This window comes from Tasmannia lanceolata, unplaced genomic scaffold (assembly GCF_043159265.1).
Source record: "Tasmannia lanceolata isolate RefF3 unplaced genomic scaffold, GAP_Taslan_0.1 ptg000018l, whole genome shotgun sequence".
In the NCBI taxonomy this organism is placed as follows: domain Eukaryota; kingdom Viridiplantae; phylum Streptophyta; class Magnoliopsida; order Canellales; family Winteraceae; genus Tasmannia; species Tasmannia lanceolata.
The window spans coordinates 6,424,231-6,444,068 of record NW_027518695.1 but is presented as its reverse complement, the minus strand read 5'-3'; the positions used below and the strand labels follow the sequence as shown (position 1 = coordinate 6,444,068).

Here is a 19,838-nt window from a genome sequence, read left to right as displayed (position 1 = left end):
GAAACCCTAACAACATCCCTCTAATTTTATCATGATTTTATTGAGACCCAAACCCAGCCTGAACCTAACAACATCCCTCTAATTTTTCAGGATTTTATTGAGATCCGAACCCCACCAGAACCTGAACCCAATACCCATTATTTTGTATATTATTTTCCTGATTTTTCCCTGGGCCAACTCGAACCCTACGTAATTTGTTGTCAAACAAGTTGGTTAGGGTTAAGAGGTTGTTTTTTTTTCTTCTTCTCGGGTAGCTAAGTTGGGATTGAACCTGGGACCTCAAGGTTTAGAAACGAAGTCTCAACCATTGAGATTTAAAGGTGGGTTGGGTTAGGGTTGACACTCATCAACCAGAGATTGGTTAGGGTTGAGGCATCAACCCGACCCAACCCAACCCGGCCCGAGTTGCACCCTAGAGGAAAGCAAAAATCATTCTGCACACACACACCCACTTCACACCCATGCATATCATGGGTCACGAATGCTAGTAATTACTAGATAAACAAACATGAGACCATCTTAAATTCACGTTTGTAATCTGAGGCGTTCATCTTGTGGTAGCCCTCATACAGATCTTTTTTTGTCTTTGATGAGTGAGCTGGGGTTAGGCAGGACCCCTACCAGATTCATTAGAAAAAAAAAAAAAAAAAAGAGATTACAGCTAGGGGGGCTCAAAAGCCAACAGCTTGGGAATAATAACCCAGCAGCCACAAAGAAGAAGCAAAATACAAAAGGTTCTCATGGGAAACGCAATAAGCCGAAACAATCTATAATCTGGTGTATAAATAGCCATTCTTATCTTGCTCAAGCACTCTGAGAAGATCTTCATTTATGTGAGCGAGAGAGATGTTGTCTCCTTTGATCGGGAATGATCTCTTGGAGAGGATGTCTGTTGCTGCATTAGCCTCCCTCCACGAGTGGCTAATCTTCCAGGATATGAAGCCATCCAAGGCTGCTCTGATAGCTCTGATTCTATTCGTTTGCTTCCAGGGATATTTGGTTTCCCTTGCTACTGATTTAACTGCAAATAGGGAGTCTGATTCGATCCAAAGGTGTTGGGTACCGAGGGTTGTTGCTAATTTGACTCCATTTTCAACAGCAAGAATTTCCAGAGCAAATATTTCCTCTCGATCAGTAAGCTTGGAGAACATAGCAATGCAGGATCCGTCATGGCGGCGGAGAAGGCCTCCAATTCCACCACCAGATTCTTCGAGCGAAGCATCCACATTGACTTTAATTTCATTTTCCGAAGGTAGGTTCCAGAAACAGAGTCTAAGAGCAAAAGATTTGGCTTTGAATATGAATCCCATATTATCTGCAATCTGATGGTTGACCTTGGATGGGAGATCTGATATGCCCAGACAATTTATCTTGATTCTGACTTCAGAAACTATTCTATCCAAAACAACAGACTTTTGAGATTTGGAGTTCTCAAAAACCTTGTTGTTTCTTTCCCCCCAAATATGATAGATTGAGGACGTAAAGCAAAGCTTCAAAGCAGTGGGGATTTGGCCTTTTCCTCTGAAGTTTTCCTGAGCCCATTGCTCTTCCTCCTTGAGCTCCTTTTTGGGACGTCTCCGAGTGCCGAACCACCATAGGATAGATCTCCAAATCCACGCTGAGTACGAACAACTGAAGAAAAGATGGTTAACAGATTCATTTTCAGCACAACACAGGAGACATTGAGTGTCGATAGAAGGGATGAATCTCAGGAGGTTATCCTTTGTGAGCAACTTGTCTTGAATCGCCTTCCAAGCCACAACGGAGTGTCTTGGAATATGGCCAGGAAACCAAATTGAGTCGTGCCAAGGGGGTTTCGGTTGAATGGTTCTTACTGCATTCCATGCACTTTTAGTTGAGAAATGGCCACTAGTGCTGGGTTTCCAAATTGGGATGTTTAAGTTCTCGGAATTGAAAATAGCCTCTTTTAGAGTAGAAAATTCTTCAGTGAGCGAAGGTTTGGAGAGAACGAGGTTCCACCCATTTGAATTATGAATTTGGGATAGGGTATGAGCAGAAGCCAGGGATAGCTTAGTTCTATGGCTGGAAAGAATGTTGCTGATAATCACCTTAGGACGAAAATCAATCATATCCTCTCTGCCAATGTCATAACAGATGAATTTGCTGGCTATCTCCCTAGCTTTAAAATTGCTACGGGCCCCTCATGAGCATTTAGCAAGAGTAGTGCCCTTGCAGTATTTCGCCTGAAGCCACTTTATTCCAGAGAGAATCATTTGATTGGAGCGAGTTCCATAGGAGCTTGATTTGCAGATCCTGATTTATGTCATTTAGCTTACGAAGACCAAGGCCCCCTTCTTTCTTTGGTTGCAAATCAGGTTCCAAGCTATGGAGTGAATTTTCCGTTTGTTGTGGTCATCTCCCCAGCAAAAGTTCCTGAAGATCTTTTCAATGCTATCGAGGACCCCCTTTGGGATATTAAATGCAGAGGACCAGAAGATTTGAAAAGCATTCAACACAGTTTTAATGAGCTCTATTCTCCCTGTTTGGCTGAGGTTTCTGCTACTCCAGGCAGCAATTTTAGCTCTGATTTTGGAGATGAGGGGGGAGCAGTCCCGAATGCTCAACCTGGTAGTGATAAGTGGAAGCCCAGGTATCTTATTGGAAAGGAACCCTCTCTGATATTCAAAATGCTGGTAATCTGGTTCTTTGTTCTAGGAGGAGTACCCGAAAAGAAAATTTCACTCTTTTCCAAATTTGGCCGAAGACCACTAATGTCAGAGAACACTTTTAGGCACTTTCTGATGCCCCCGGCAGATTGGATATCAGCACTGAGAAAGACCATGAGGTCATCAGCAAAAAGGAGGTGTGTGATTGCAATGTTGTAGTGGCAGAAAGGGGTGGAAATGTGCTGAAGCAAAAGGCTCTTTTCAATGGTTAGAGATAACATTTCCATGGAAATGCAGAAGAAGGGGGGGAGGGGGTCTCTTTGACGAAGTCCATTTGAGGAAGTGAAGTATCCATGGGGGGTTCCGTTTAGAATAATGGAGAAGAAAGGATTTGCAATGCAAGAAGAGATCCAGCCCAGCCAAATCTCATTGCAATGCAAGAAGAGACCCTCATACAGATCTTAATCTGACATTATGCTTTTAAAATGATCCCAACCATCTGCTTAGATGATTTGAACGTAGGCCATTTGCTAGCGACCCGATCAAAAATAATTGTAGGCCATTTACAGTCTTTTTCTTTTCTTTTCTCCACTCATAATTAGCCAAAATTCTGCTAAATTTTCAATAGATATTTTAGCCAAATTGTCCACTGTTACTGTTAGATTCATGTCAGTTTCTCTGTGTAATTAAATTCTCCTTTAGGCCATGTTTGGACCCATGAAAATTTTTTTCCATAAAATATTAGTTTATTTTTCCTTTTTTTCAGCCACTTCACACCATCTCCTCACTCATGCCCTCTCAATTCTCTCCGCCGACCTTTCCACCACTTGTCAAACTAATATTCCCTGAAAAAAAAATAAAAAATCACGGTTGTACACGGCCTCAATGTTCCAAAGAATTATCTTAATTATCATAATATTACTAGTAGAAATTCGTCATACACAGGTGGAGTAAGTGTGGTCCCAAAACCTTTACTACTTTACAGCCATAGTTTATAAATATGATGTTCTTTCTGGCCTTTAGAGAATGTGCTTTCTTGGTCACGATCCATTCATATCTCTTATCTGTCTATTGGATTTTGTGGCTACATTTGGTTCACAATCCAAAACAATTTCAAACCTATAGGATATGGATCCAATGGATATTGGCATACTCACTAAAAAGCAAAGGCAACATCATAATCTTCATATCAAACTTAAAATCCAAAATCATAATGAAAAAAAAGAAAAGAAGTGATAATCCTCCCCTCAAAGAATCTAGGCCTTTGAATCATCTCTAACCTTAGCATCAGTATCACCATCACACAGACAAGTATCACAACCCATATCGCAGTTTTGTGATCGAGCGAGTTCGTGGAATGTAATTTCATTGCTAGAATAGCTCCAATTGCAGTCTGAAACACATAATCCATGAATTAATTAATCATGCTTACTTAGATAAACATAATAAGATCAGAAGTGGTTCAGTAGTGGCAGCTATGGCATAGTGGGTGCCACTTTTAATTGATCTGAATCATCCACTTGATCAGCTTTGCTTCCATCTTTTTGCAGGATATCAATGCTGATCGTCCATTTCTAACATCCAATGATGTGTTAAGTCTTGTTTTACCCTATGGCAACAAAAAAAGAAGAAAAAACATACCTGAGGCAAATGATAAATCCATCCCATACCTGAAATGAATCTTTAGAAGGAATAGAAAACATACCTGAGGAAAATGATAAGTAAAGTCCAACCCAATGTGAGAACATGTGAACGAAAAACAGAAATAGAAACAGAGAGAGAGACAGAGTAGTCTATTCAAGCACAAGGTAGTTGTAAATGCATTTGATTTTGAAATTTGAAGACAATGGTAAATGTAAGGCACGTGAAAGCAAATTTATATGGCAATCATTTCTATCGAATCCATGTTTTTCCTCTGTTTCTATGCAATCAAATTTAGAACAGAATCCCCTGTCCTCAAAGCGAAATTAAAGAGAGTAACTGAGTAATAGGCAAGCAAGAAAAATGAAATTGGACAGAGGACTCAGAATTCAGTAACTTCGTCAAGGCAAAATCGCCATTTACGTACGACGAGCGAACCTTGTAATTGAATTCTTCATAGTCCTCAAGAAACAGAAAACAGAGAGAGAGAGAGAGAGAGAGAGAGAGAGAGAGAGAGAGAGGAGGCATTGGATTTACCAACTTACCTCGGAGACCAGTGGTAAGTAGTGTTTAGTTGTCTCGCAGAGTAATACTAGGAGGTGTCATTACCAATATAGAGAGAAGAGAGAAGAGAGAAGGAAGAGAGAAAGTGAAAGAAAAAAAGCATTATTCTCAAGAAATCCAAGCAAGATTTCACCTTTTTTTGTGGTTTTTGGCTTGGATTCCATAGGAAATGGACAAGGGTTACACATCTGCATAAAAACTTATGGCTATATTTAGGAGGGTTACACATCTGCACTGTTTTGTATTTGTCTTTTAATTACTTGAGAGTTGAGAAAACCCTCTTTTGTATAAAAGAATAGTCCTAAATATAATACAGTAGGCTGTCCTAAGAAAAAAATAAGGGAAACAGCCGGAGGCATAAAGATTTCATCATGAGGTTGGTGTTGTCAACATCATGAGGTTTTGTCTTTCTCGGAATACCTACTAAATATTTGTTTACCCATCAAATTTTTTTTTTTTATTTATAAAAAAGTGATGTAATGCCCATTCCATGGGATGATCCATATCGTCCATTTGACATAGAGGGCAGTAAAATATTTTATTAAGGTTGTGGCCAATCAAATGGGCGGTTTGGATCTTTGGATCATCCTATGGTGTGTAGCCGTATAGTCCAGTTTTTTTTTAGCAGGAGTAGGCATGTTCCATAGGAGCTTGATTTGCAGAGCCTGATTTATGTCATTTAGCTTACGAAGACCAAGGCCCCCTTCTTTCTTTGGTTGCAAATCAGGTTCCAAGCTATGGAGTGAATTTTACGTTTGTTGTGGTCATCTCCCCAGCAAAAGTTCCTGAAGATCTTTTCAATGCTATCGAGGACCCCCTTTGGGATATTAAATGCAGAGGACCGGAAGATTTGAAAAGCATTCAACACAGTTTTAATGAGCTCTATTCTCCCTGCTTGGCTGAGGTTTCTGCTACTCCAGGCAGCAATTTTAGCTTTGATTTTGCAGATGAGGGGGGAGCAGTCCCGAATGCTCAACCTGGCAGTGATCAGTGGAAGCCCAGGTATCTTATTGGAAAGGAACCCTCTCTGATATTCAGAATGCTGGTAATCTGGTTCTTTGTTCTAGGATGAGTACCTGAAAAGAAAATTTCACTCTTTTCCAAATTTGGTTGAAGACCAATAATGTCAGAGAACACTTTTAGGCACTTTCTGATGCCCCCGGCAGATTGGATATCAGCACTGAGAAAGACCATGAGGTCATCAGCAAAAAGGAGGTGTGTGATTGCAATGTTGTAGTGGCAGAAAGGGGTGGAAATGTGCTGAAGCAAAAGGTTCTTTTCAATGGTCAGAGATAACATTTCCATGGAAATGTAGAAGAGGAGGGGGGAAGAGGGGGTCTCCTTGACGAAGCCCATTTGAGGAAGTGAAGTATCCATGGGGGGTTCCGTTTAGAATAATGGAGAAAGAAGGATTTGCAATGCAAGAAGAGACCCAGCCCAGCCACGTCTCATTGCAATGCAAGAAGAGACCCTCATACAGATCTTAATCTGACATTATGCTTTTAAAATGATCCCAACCGTCTGCTTAGATGATTTGAACGTAGGCCATTTGCTAGCGACCCGATCAAAAATAATTGTAGGCCATTTACAGTCTTTTTCTTTTCTTTTCTCCACTCATAATTAGTCAAAATTCTGCTAAATTTTCAATAGATATTTTAGCCAAATTGTCCACTGTTAGATTCATGTCAGTTTCTCTGTGTAATTAAATTCTCATTTAGGCCATGTTTGGACCCATGAAATTTTTTTTTTCCATAAAATATTAGTTTATTTTTCCTTTTTTTCAGCCACTTTGCACCATCCCCTCACTCATGCTCTCTCAATTCCCTCCTCCGACCTTTCCACGACTTGTCAAACTAATATTCCCTGAAAAAAAATAAAAATCACGGTTGTACACGGCCTCAATGTTCCAAAGAATTATCTTAATTATCATAATATTACTAGTAGAAATTCGTCATACACAGGTGGAGTAAGTGTGGTCGCAAAACCTTTACTACTTTACAGCCATAGTTTATAAATATTAGTCCTTCAAAATATGATGTTCTTTCTGGCCTTTAGAGAATGTGCTTTCTTGGTCACGATCCATTCATATCTCTTATCTGTCTATTGGATTTTGTGGCTACATTTGGTTCACAATCCAAAACAATTTCAAACCTATAGGATATGGATCCAATGGATATTGGCATACTCACTAAAAAGCAAAGGCAACATCATAATCTTCATATCAAACTTAAAATCCAAAATCATAATGAAAAAAAAAGAAAAGAAGTGATAATCCTCCCCTCAAAGAATCTAGGCCTTTGAATCATCTCTAACCTTAGCATCAGTATCAAGAAAAAACATACCTGAGGCAAATGATAAATCCATCCCATACCTGAAATAAATCTTTAGAAGGAACAGAAAACATACCTGAGGCAAAAGATAAGTTAAAAGTCCAACCCAATGTGAGAACATGTGAACGAAAAACAGAAATAGAAACAGAGAGAGAGAGAGAGAGAGAGTAGTCTATTCAAGCACAAGGTAGTTGAAATTTGTAAATGCATTTGATTTTGAAATTTGAATACAATGGTAAATGTAAGGCACGTGAAAGCAAATTTATATGGCAATCATTTCTATCGAATCCATGTTTTTCCTCTGTTTCTATGCAATCAAATTTAGAACAGAATCCCCTGTCCTCAAAGCGAAATTAAAGAGAGTAACTGAGTAATAGGCAAGCAAGAAAAATGAAATTGGACAGAGGACTCAGAATACAGTAACTTCGTCAAGGCAAAATTGCCATTTACGTACGACGAGCGAACCTTGTAATTGAATTCTTCATAGTCCTCAAGAAACGGAAAACAAACACAGAGAGAGAGAGAGAGAGAGAGAGAGAGAGAGAGAGTTTACCAACTTAGCTCAGAGACTAGTGGTAAGTAGTGTTTAGTTGTCTCACAGAGTAATGTTATGAGGTGTCATTACCAATCTAGAGAGAGAGAAGAGAGAAGGAAGAGAAAAAGTGAAAGAAAAAAGCATCATTCTCAAGAAATCCAACAAAAATTTCACCCTTTTTGTGGTTTTTGGCTTGGATTTCATAGGAAATGGACAAGGGTTACACATCAGCGGACATGCGTGCAGTGATTAGCCAGGAGACATCCCTTGTGGTCTCTAGGGATTTCCATGCTATATTTGCGACCAAACTAGGAAGAATTTTGCTGACAGGGCATACAAATGCTAAGTAAAATCCCTAACCCATCACAGCTTTTGTGCAACCAAACACAGAATGAAGAGACAGAGATAGAGAGAGAGATGCTGTGAGAAACTCTTAGGCGAGAGCCTTTACTTATACTCTTCTCTTTACTAAAACGACCCTCTTCACACTTTTATTTACAAGAGAAATCCATGTTACTCTCTGCATGTAGGGGGCTGATCTTGACCCTTGATTTAGTAGAGAACCGCAATAATTCGTCCACATGAGACACCCTTCGCTTTGGTCAAAATCAGCCGCCCACATAGGATTTCTCAATAATTTATTGTAAACTTGATGCGCAAGGCATGTGTCACGGACTTGGACGAAATGGCCACGTGACACATGGGTCGCATGACGCAACGCTCGTTATTTGATATTAGACTTTAGTTAGGTGGTCCCGTGGCCCTTGTTTTTTACCTTCTTCAGATCAATTAAGCTTCATATTCATGTCCCTGGATCCATCTGGTTAGGATTGTTCAACGACATTGTGAGATCCCTAGGCGTGGCATGTATAAGTTTCCTTGACCATGAGCGGTGTCAATGGATTCAGACGGTCTAATGGATCCTAACGTTAATGGATAGGATTTGGGCACAATAGTTGGATCTGATCGTGTCCGTTGGTTTCATATCCAAAGATCCAAAATTTCATGCCTATAATGCAGAGGGCAACTGTTATTAAAGACTACCTCGTGCATCCGCAGCTTTTTTGCATACACATTCCTCAAGAATAAGTTTCACGACATGAGAAATTTCTCAAGTATGTAAACTTCCTTTGCAAGAAACACTGCTCTTCAAAGACTGAGTAAGTTTCACGACATGAGACATTCCTCAAGAATATTGTAAACTTCCTCTGCAAGAAACACTGCTCTTTGAAGGCTGAAGTTTCACGACATAAGACATTTCTCAAGTATGTAGACTTCCTCTGCAAGAAACACTAGACCATGCCCTGTCTAGGGTAGGGGTGTCAATGGAGTCACGAGGGTTTGATGGATCTAAAGGATCTGAATGTCAACGGATAGGATTTGGGCACAATAGTTAGATCTCATCATGTCCATTGGATTTTATGTCCTAAGATCTGAAATTATTTTGAATCATGATCAAGATATAGCCACAAAATCCAATCGTGTTCATTGGATTCGTATCCTAATATCTGAAATTATTTTGGATGTGCCCAAAAACCAGTGAGCGTCTTATATCTGCACCGACGGTAGACCTGGCAAACGGGTGGGTCGGGCGGGGTCAACCCGCGGGTGATGCGGGTGCGGGTCACACGGGTCGGGTCATCTCGGTCAAGAGATGACCCGCATTTTTGCCGGTCAGAATTTTGGTGACCCGCGCGGCCCGCGGGTGGGCCGGGTCAACCCACGGGTCACCCTCAAATATAATATGGGATTGTAATTCTCATGATTTGACCATTTCTCATGATTTGACCGCACCGCAGAAAGTTTTTCCAGTAATTGTCATCACTATCTACATGTTGTTAGTATTTTCTCGTAATTTTATAACTTGAGAACCATTTATACGTAATTTTTCATTTCAAACTTTATAAACTCAGTTATTTTACTTTTGTTTGATTACTTTTTTTTTGCTTTTTACTTTTGCTAGAAACCTTCGCCCTTTGCTCATCTTTGCACAGAGTATTACCACCTATGAAAGAAAAAAAAAACGAAATGTTATCAACACTACTGAGGGCACTCTCACTTTATTAAAAGTATGGTATGGCCCACACCATCGGATGATCCAAACCGTCCATTAGATGGGCCATAGCGTAAATAGGTTATGCTCCAAAAATCATTTCCATAGGATGATTTCCCAAGTGCTGATAACATTCTTCGAGAAATTCTTAAAAATTACTGTAAAAATGCGGGTGCCCGCGGGTTACATTTGACGGGTCACTAAAAGTCAGACCCGTGCCCGCAAATTTGCGGGTGGGTCGAGTCGACCAGCGGGCACGGGTTGCTTTTGCCAGGTCTAACCGACTGTGCCAATTTATGAAAATACCCTCAATATTTTGTTCATTTACACCTCTTTACTCATAACTAGGGGTGTAAACGGATCGAATTCGAAGCAGATATGGCTATATCCGAATTCGATTACAGTATACACTATCCGAATTCGGATTTGGATTCGAATTTGACGGATATTTAATATCTATTACTGTATTCAATTCCGGCGGATATTGTTTGAATTCGGATATTATCCGTATCCGTTTATCCGATAAATTTGAACATTTTATTGCAGCACTTTATCTTTCTTCTCCTTCTTACTCATCGAATGAATTTTCCAAACCCTAAAACTAGACCTCTACCTTCTCTTCTCAAAATTAACTCTCAAACCCTGAAATATATGAGATCATCTTCTTCCTTTTAAAACAAAGGCAGAGAGAGATGGACGGTGGGGATGGATGGTGTTGGTAGTGGTCTTAGGGTTTTTTGTGTGTGTGTATATGATGGAATGGGTTTGGGCTATTTTGAACAGGAAAAAAGAGAGTGATGATGGTGGAAGATGAAGAAAAATGAGGATGGAGATGGGGATTGGGTTAGAGGTGGAGGTGACCGGCGGTGACAGAGGTGGCCGTGAGAAGGTGGAGAGGGGCGGCGGCAGATTTTGGTGGGGTTGGGGGCACCAAGGAATGCCAGAGATGGTTTCTCGACCTCCTCCTTTCTCCTCTCTTGCTTCTCCTTGCAAACTTTAGAAGTCCTCATTTTTAATTGCATTTTGGGTTTTTATATTACCCTAAGTTGGAAAATTGATCTGAGCCGTCCATTTACCATCAATGACATAGATGGCCTTTTTGCTTTAGAATTCTTCACCATCATCCATTTGTCTCTTTCATCCTACAGCCCATATCTGTTGCTTTATAAAGAAGCCAAGTCAAACTTCAAGAATGCCCTTAAAATGAGAGATTACTTCATTTCCCACCAAAAACACTTTTTGTTTTTGTTTTTTTTTTTCTAAAAAGAAAATTCACTTTTCTTTTAGAAACAAAAGATAGTGCGTCATAACTAAGAAGAAATATTAATGATATTATTAATAATAAATAAAAAGGATGTACTTCTCAGATTCAGATATTAAACGGATTGGATATACCATTTACCAGATTCGCATCCGCTAAGAGCCGGATATCTCATAAACGGATTCAGATAATATCCGCTTGAAATGGATTCGAATAATATTTGCTTTTAACAGATTTGGATGCAGACGGTAATCGAATTTTCGAATATGCATTTACACCCGTACTCAGAACCATAAACATTTCATTTTGGCTACTGATATTGGCACTACCATTGTTTAATAAATGTACAAACTCAGCTTGTCTTTTATTTTTTTATATTTGCTTAGAGCTTTTTGGGAACAGTAATAACCATTAACAGCTGTTTTAATAATAAAAAACAAAATGAGTTAGTGCAATTATCAAAACATGGTAGTGCAAATGTCATCATCCTTCATTTTACTGCTTTTTTGTTTCCTTGACGGTGTAAGTAGAAGATAGGATACTAAGATAGACAGTTCGATTTAAAATGCATAGTAAACGAAGTAAGATCCGAAATGGAAAAAGAGGTGGAGCGACTGATATGAGGGAAACTCGGAGTGTGGAACGGATGACCGAAATTAGTTGAATGGATCCGGTCCAAAGTCCCCGACACAAAACACTATTCTGTACTCTCAATTTGAGTCCCGTATATTTATATGGTGTAAGCCCTTACAGTCCCGTATTTTTCAAATAGTTTTGTAAGGAACACATCATAGGATGATCCAAACCGTCCATGTGATGTACCACAACGTAATTAGGTTGTGCCCAAAAGAATCTTTTATATAGGATAATCCTAACCCTCCGATCTATAGGGGATCTATAGAGGAACTGCATATTATGGAAACCTCCATGGATTGGAGGGCTAGGATCATCATTTGGAAATGATTTTTGGGGCACAACCTATTTACGTTGTTTTCCATCAACGGTTTGGCCTATGGTGTGGTCCGTCGAGTACATTTTGAAAAATAAGGGACTTTAAGGGCTTACACCTTAGAAAATCCTTGCTATACTAAAAGCGAGAATCCTATATTTTTCGGCACGTTCTTTCCTTCTATTGCCTTCGGTGTCCCACCTTAATTTCCGTCAAACTCCCACGTATGTCCTTTTTCACTACTGTTTTTTTCGTCATTTCTGCTTCTCATATGCCCTTGCACATGCGACAAACAAAACGCCAGCTGTCTCTTTTTTCTCTATAGCTATCATTCCCTCACCGCCACCTGTCTTCCATTTTAATCATGTTGCTTTCATCTACCTGTCCTTCAGTTTTGTTTTCCCCACGCTTATGGTTCATAGCTTTTTTTAAGGGATAAATCGACTCCCAAATATCTTAAATCGACCCCTCCTCTAGAGAGAGAAAGAGGGAAGAGAAAGACACATAGGGGGCCGATTTAAGATATATGAGAGTCGATTTATCTCTCCCCTTTTTAAATTTTTAGATTTTTTCTCTTGTTCCATCTGATGCACGTCATCAACCCTTCCCTACGATCCAAAAGCATCCGTATATCAGAACCATCCATTTCCATTGGGTGGCCTACAACCAAATCTTATCCTAAATTTTTAAGTTATATTTAAAGGAAAATGACATCAGCAGCACAATGTTTTAATAATTGCGATAACTCGTCTTGTTTTTTATTATATAAAGTGCTATAAAGGGTTATTTCACTTCCCAAAAGGTTCTGATAGGCTAATTACAAAATAAAAGACATGCTGAACTTCTACAGTTATAAAACGGAATTACATTATGGAAATTTCTACAGACCGCACAGTTGGGATCATCATCGTAGGGAATTGATTTTTCGGGCACAACATATGTACATTGTGGCCCATGTAGCCCAACAAAAACAGTGGCACCCGCATTGTTTGGGTGATCTAAACCATTCATTTGTTGGGCCCTGAAGTAAATAAGCTGTGCCTTGACAATGTTCTCCATAGGTTGATCCCGACCCTCCGATCTGCTGAGGTCTAATTCCTCTTATAGAAAAATGCCACGTACATTTCTATCTTATCGAATACATTCGCAGCGAAGAGTGGTTAACATTTTATCTTTTAGGATAATATAAGATATGAGACTTAAAAACTTTGAGAGTGTTACTTTTGGGATGTGAAGGGAAGAATAAAGATGTTTCCCCACTAAAATTTCAAATTTCAAATTTAAGACAAATACTACGGTTTAAACACCCTCTTATGGTTTGAAATCCCTTTTTGATATTAGGCCTCTCTGTTATATATATGATCATGTTAAGCAAATGAGAACCCTTGTTAATCTCCTCAATATCACTAACTAATTTAATTTAAGTCAAATGGTTTGCTATCATCTTTGGAAGAAAACCATGGAAAATCCTTCATTATGTTTATCCTGATTATCTTCTTTGGAATTACTATTCTAAAATTATCTTTAATGGTTTGGAATTTCATGTCTGTAGTATACAAGTGAAAAGTTTCACTTTCAGTGTCAGTCCCTTATTGCTCTGTGCAGAAAGAAGAAATTAATTAATTTTTTTTAATGATAGAAGAAAATAAAGTTTAGGTGGCTTAAGTCTTATGTTCAACTCAAATGGATCTAGCCATAGTTTGTTTTCATTTTGTAGGATGTAAATATTATTTTCATCCATTATACGAACTTTGTTATAGTTTCTTAAAATATCAAGAAATTTTTTGGATCCTCATATGATGCTAATAAAAGACACCGGGTTGTACATAAATCTACAGATTAGACAAACAATCCAATGAAAGACATTAATTTCAAAGATTTAGATAATTTATTCGATAGCAAAAGCTAATACATAATACAATAATATAAAGCTAGAAATTTACTATAATTTCAATTCAAATTATCCACTAAAGGGGAACCATGTAAAGAGAACATCACTTTGCTATGATTCTAAACATAGACTTCTACTGACCAAAATGAGATTTATATAATATTTATGTCTGCTGTAGGCACAACTTACAAAGTCTTAAACAACACAGGGATTTAATTACACGAACTTAGTACTACGATTACATGTTATGGTTTTCATATTTTTGCTATATTGGTCCTAAATTGACTTTTAAAATTTTATTTTATTGGATAAATGTTAGAGGGCATATTAGTATTATTTATGCACTAAAACTTAATTGGAAAATCAATAAGATTGACAAAAGGCCATGTTTGGATTGCATGATATCAAACCTTATCCGATTGCTGAGTTTCAGAGCTAGAGATGTTAGGCTTACTTCAATTAGAGAAGCATACAAAGCGAGCACAATCATTACCGAAGTATGGGAGTGCAGTAGATCATTTTCCTTCCATTATTCAGGTTGCATAAATAATGAGAGCTAAGAAGTGTCATTATCAAAGTATAGAAATGCAAGATATCATTCCTCCCTATTATTAAGGAATTTCATGAATATTGATAGCTATGATACCAATATATAGTAGAAAGCAACATGATTTTATATTTTATATTTTTTTGGGCTTGATAGTAGTAATTCCAAAAAAAATTATAGAAAGCTTGTATTAGAATTAACTTATTTGAATTTGATATTGGCAATTCTCGATCTCTATCACCTTATTTTAATTAGTTGACAATTTATTTTATTTAGTTCGAAAATGGAAAATTTCTATAAAATCAGTTTTCTATGATAATACTAAATTTTATTGTAAAATAGCTTAGCTCACGCACGAGCTTTTACTAGTCTCTAAAAAACGATATTAGGAAAAGAAAGAGAGGAGACATGACGCTTTTATCTGGGCGTGTAGTCCGGATCTGGAAAGGATTGGTTTTGCAATGGTGAATCTGAATGGGGCGACGTTGTTGGCTTTCATCCTCCTCATCTCCCTCTTGACCGCCTCCAACGCAAATGATTCCACCGCAGAGGAGGCTTTCGTCAAGAAAACCATTTCTCAACATGATATCGTCATTTTCTCCAAATCTTACTGCCCGTAATCTCTCTCTCTCTCTCTCTAATGTCGTTTTAGGGCTTATTAGGGGTTCTCAGTAGGGATCTATTAGAAAGTTACGATTTTGTGCATCCGAAGTTTGATCTTATTTACTTGTGGAAAGAAGCTAGTAATAGATCAATGGAGATTTTCCCCCTTCTATCTTTGTATTTGATTTGGATGTTTGATCGATCAGTAGCGATAAAATCTCGTTGTTAGATTTTTTTCCTTTTTCTTTTCATTCAAAATGGGATGCAATCCTTGTTCATGTAGTTTTGCTACTTCAATTTATTTGTAATTCTGGCAACCTTTGTTTGAATTCGGTGTTCAATGTATTTAGTGGTTTGATTTTCTTTATTCAGCATCAATAGATTTTTATTTTTTATTTACTAGAAAAAACAGATGAAGTAGCTTATGCTAGCAATTATTGTATGTCCCATTTATGTTTTTCATAAATTTTATTACCAGTTTTTAATATGCTGAGTCTGGTTTTAACCTCATTATTTTGCTTTCTTTGGGTTTTTCTCACTATCTTATTATAACTTTGCCTATTAATATTTGAACCTGAACTAAGGGAAATGGTGCATTATGATCCTCATCAAACTCCGTAATGTATTCTTCTGTTGTTTTTACTTGTCTATCTCCTTTTTTGTAGGCTTGTACTTCGTCGGACTTTATTAGGGCCCGTTCGGCCCTAGTTGAATCTTTGCATTTCAAATGGAGAGTTTTATCAGGAGGAGCCAATCCCATCTTTTTGCTGTGAATGATTTTACCCATCTTACTTCGTGAAGCTCCTTATCGCTGTTGTGCTTCAAATGCTATCTTCCATAACTCCCATCTTTTCTTATGCACTTTGGTTTTACTTCCTCTGTAATACTTTTTTGTTGGTCCTCAAATTTTGCTGTTAATCCTAGAGTTTGTCAAGCTATCTATTGAAAATGATAGTAAGTAATATGGTTAAGAAAAGGATCCTATTACTACACATTTAATAAGTTAACCACCATATGCTATTATTCAAAAAAGAAGAAGAAGAAGTTAACCACTATATGCTGAATCATTTCAGTCCAATGTCAATACTTACTGTTACGAACTGCTAAAAACCACAATGGTCAATACATACTGTTACAAACTGCTAAAAACCACAATGACACTTGCGAGTTTATAGGTGATAATCTCATAAGTTCAGTGATCTTGAGACATTTAATGAATGTCTGTTGTTGAATCTATCTACAAATTCAATGGGTTGATTTGGATTCTTTTTATATGCAGCCTTTGCAAATATACAAAATTCACAGTAGAAACTTCCAACACTGAACTGTGCTGGATGCTGTTTTATGATATCTTATAATAGAAACAGTCATTTTGGAATTTCTTTAAACTATATGAAGTGTTCCTTACAACATAGTTCTCTTAGCATGACACATTTTAAGAAATTGTGATGTGTCTTATTTAGTATGGGAGGTGATTTGTCCTTTCATCAGTTCATTGTTTCCATTTTCTCACTGTATCAATTTAGTTCATCTGATTTGTCGTTTCATCAATTCATGGCTTCCATTTTCTCACTGAATCTATTTAGTTCATCCAATTGCAGCAATTTCACTTGGAGAATGTATTTGTTTTATCTCTTCTTCTGGTAACATGCAGGTACTGTAGAAGGTCAAAAGCTGTTTTCAAAGAATTGAACAAAGTACCATATGTCATTGAGCTAGATCAGAGAGGTTCGTTTATTAATACCTTTGAATACCTTAGTAGCTTTCCAATGGACTTTCCGTAGTTAAGATGTATCGTCCCATGGTTTGTTTCTTCATTTATTTAATTGATTCATTAGCCTATTGTGAGAAATCCTACGGAACTGTCCCTTTAAACAGTGGCTGGCTGAATTTTTTTCTAGTATTTTTGTCACTACTACAAATCACTCAAAAGAAGCTCCGTGTGTCATAACAATAATGAGCCGTGAATATATACAACACATTTACTTGAAATTGCCTGAATGTCTCTTTGAGCGGGTACAACTTGTTAACTTAAAAGGGTGGGAAAAGATGAACTAAATAGTAGAGACTCACTAAGTTCCTGTTTTGATCAATCTTCGGGACCCATGTAAGTGGTATTCTCTTTTCAAGCTCAGTCATTGTCTTAATGTGGATTTTTTCTGCAGTCTTTACTGGAAAGTGGAAACTAATAATTAGACTGAATACTTTCTGCTTGGTGTGGCCCGACCGCCTGATCACATGTGATGTCAAGTAGTATGTATTTTCCCCAATGGCTTCTAAACTAGTAAGATCCTCCAGAACTTTTTTGTAGAAAGAGTATGTGCAATGGAACCTTCATCTCTGCCATGTTTTCAGTTCCCAAAAAGAAAATACTTAAAAACACATGTAGTGATCTCCTTCGGCTATGGTGAATCCACATAATCCTGCAACTAATATTTTGTGGATGAGGTCATTTTCTCACTTATCAGGGCTAGTGCATTGCAAATCCAATTAAAGGTCATGCCTGGGTCTCTTAGTATCTTATGATTTAGCAAGGTTGATCCTTCATTGTTGTGGATTTACGGCGATTCGTCAACGAGATCTTTTGTAAATCAGATCGATGAGATTCTCCTATACTTAGTGGTTGGATCTCATACATGGGAAGGGAAGTTAAAAGTTGGTAACTAACTATGCAAAGTATATTGCTAGTTTAAAAGGGAAAGTATATGGTTACATTTTTTTTTTTTTTTTTTTGCATTGGTGTTTCTATTCCTTGGACACGTGGTACACATGTGTGACATCTGGTTCACTCATCTGGTGGATTCATCATGGATGTGTCACAGCCCAAAATCACATCAGTTGGAGGATCCTAACAGTCTAATTTGATGAGCCTTATTGCGGACCAATGCTCCTTTTTTTACTATCGTTTTGCATCCTCAAAAGCCCTCTAATCAGATGGTTACAATTATCCGATCACTGTGATTTTTGGGCTGGGCCCCCCACCAAAATAGGGTTGTCCAAATGAATGATCTATATCACATACATGACCCATTCGTGATACCAAAAAAAACATGTCCAAAACTGAGTACTTATTCAAATCCTGGGTCCTCATTGGGTTTGCATTTCTTTTTTCCCCCTCATTAAAGTTTCATCTTTTCACTTGGTACCAGAACAATGCAATTTACAAATACAGTTCAAAGATTTGATAATAATCAATTATGAATTGATGACTATTGAGCAATCTGAATTTCCATGATGATGTGAAAGATCTCTATGCAAAAGAAAGATAACAAACATGTGCAATTCCTCTTTCCATTAACCGGCTTGATTTTTATGCATTGCGCAGATGATGGATTTGATGTCCAAAATGCCCTAAGCAGGATTATTGGGCGGCGTACTGTCCCGCAAGTGTTCATAAATGGAAAACATATAGGTGGCTCAGATGGTAACTGACTCTCCGCCACCTTTTCTTTTCTTAGAATTAAAAACTGGTTTATAAGAAATTTAATTTGGAATTTTTCATTGGCTTATGTCAGATACTGTCGATGCATATGAAAATGGTACATTGGTTAAGCTTCTAGGCATTACTTCAGAAGATGAACTCTGAATGAAGAGCAACGGTCTGTTTTCTGGAGTAGATTAGCATGAAACGCTTGCGGGCTCTCTGTGATGTAATTTCTGTATCTGTGCAAGGCATTATGTCATCATCACTCATGGATGGGAACAATCATAGAATGATACAGTTACAGCAACATGCTTTCACCTTTTGCTTTTACCATTTACATTGTCCCCTTTTTTGCACCATTATTTCCTATATTTATATTAGAACGATTATTATCATCTTTAGGTTACCATGTCTAGGATTTTCTTAAGCTGACTGCAGGCTGTAGTTGGACTAAACTCCTTGCTTAAGGAGACAGAGGGATTGTTCATATCCGCAACCTGAAATGTAATGCCCATTATTGATTGAGGGAGTTTATGCATGCTAGGATTCTATTAGGAGAATGTCCTTCTGTGAGTTCATAGGTCCAAACTCTGTGATTTCTTGTGACAAGCCTGGGTTTAACTTGGGTTGATATCTGTATGCTAAGGGAGGGAGATAAAAAGAAGTGGCAAAAAGCATATAAAAAAAGGAGTGCATTTTTGTAATGATTTGTGGGTTCTTGTGACAAGCCTGGGTTAACTTGGGTTCCAGCTTAGTGAAAGTTGGGGAGCGTTTGCCCAGGTTACCCTTCATTGTTTGAATCAGAACCTGAAACATACAGCCTGTCAATCTGTCATCCCATAGATTCTATATTCAGCATATGGATTCATAATTAATAAAATTGATGTGGAGCCCAGTTTCTTGGGCGCATTCAACACCATGCACGCAGCTGTTCAGGAAAAGGAGGGTGATTTCTGGCAGTGGATGAGATGGGTCCCTCACCTTCCTTGAAAAGAAGACTTGAATGAGAAAACCAACCTGAATAATTCAATGAAAGCTTTGGAGGAGAGGATGCCAAAACTGTACATATGCATGTAATGTCTGAGTTCTGCAGGGATGTAATAGACCAGGAAGCTACACGCGAATGGGATGGTTTCACTGCATCATGCTAAGTAGAGGATGCCTGAGGTAGTACTTGGTTTAATCCCTGTTAAAGTCTTCAAGGGGTCTGCCTAGTATGGGACAGGTTTAAAAGGGCTTAGCCTAACGTATTCTATCAGCTTTGGAGCTTTTGACGTATTGGTTAGGTACCTAACACTTGGTATCAGAGTAGCCACCACCTCACATGTTCGAGTCACGGAAAAGGCAACTTGTGGAGAGGATATCTTAAAAAAAGACCAGAGTGAAAGCCGACACAAAGTGAGCCGCCGAGGA

General features: G+C 38.1%; 2 protein-coding genes across 5 annotated transcripts; one reads left to right on the top strand and one right to left on the bottom strand.

Moving 5' to 3' along the window:
- Window positions 1–514: 514 nt before the first annotated feature.
- On the bottom strand, window positions 515–8,109 carry LOC143849349 (uncharacterized). Of its 4 annotated transcripts, XM_077358351.1 has the most exons (4): window positions 4,814–8,109; window positions 4,269–4,332; window positions 3,908–4,020; window positions 515–3,472 (listed from the first exon to the last, which is right to left on the bottom strand). In XM_077358351.1, the coding sequence occupies exon 4, from the start codon at window positions 2,088–2,090 to the stop codon at window positions 768–770; it is 1,323 nt and encodes a 440-aa protein (XP_077214466.1). In that variant the 5' UTR covers window positions 2,091–3,472; window positions 3,908–4,020; window positions 4,269–4,332; window positions 4,814–8,109; the 3' UTR covers window positions 515–767. The 4 variants fall into 4 exon arrangements, with proteins under 4 accessions (XP_077214466.1, XP_077214465.1, XP_077214464.1 ...); XM_077358350.1 differs by having other exon boundaries at window positions 4,269–8,109; XM_077358349.1 differs by lacking the exon at window positions 4,269–4,332 and having other exon boundaries at window positions 3,908–4,236; window positions 4,333–8,109.
- A 6,625-nt stretch (window positions 8,110–14,734) lies between these two features.
- On the top strand, window positions 14,735–18,755 carry LOC143851567 (Glutaredoxin family protein). Its single transcript, XM_077361041.1, has 4 exons — window positions 14,735–15,014; window positions 16,656–16,729; window positions 18,327–18,425; window positions 18,517–18,755. Exons 1-4 carry the CDS (start codon window positions 14,860–14,862, stop codon window positions 18,585–18,587), a joined length of 399 nt encoding a protein of 132 aa, XP_077217156.1. The 5' UTR covers window positions 14,735–14,859; the 3' UTR covers window positions 18,588–18,755.
- The last annotated feature ends 1,083 nt before the right edge of the window (window positions 18,756–19,838 follow it).

Bases quoted from the DNA above. Each gene is read 5' to 3' on its own strand.
- LOC143849349 (XM_077358348.1), bottom strand. From the start codon at position 2,090: ATGATTGATTTTCGTCCTAAGGTGATTATCAGCAACATTCTTTCCAGC.
- LOC143851567 (XM_077361041.1), top strand. From the start codon at position 14,860: ATGGTGAATCTGAATGGGGCGACGTTGTTGGCTTTCATCCTCCTCATC. The intron at 16,730-18,326 runs GTTCGTTTATTA...TGCATTGCGCAG, and splicing joins CATTGAGCTAGATCAGAGAG to ATGATGGATTTGATGTCCAA. The intron at 18,426-18,516 runs GTAACTGACTCT...GGCTTATGTCAG, and splicing joins ACATATAGGTGGCTCAGATG to ATACTGTCGATGCATATGAA.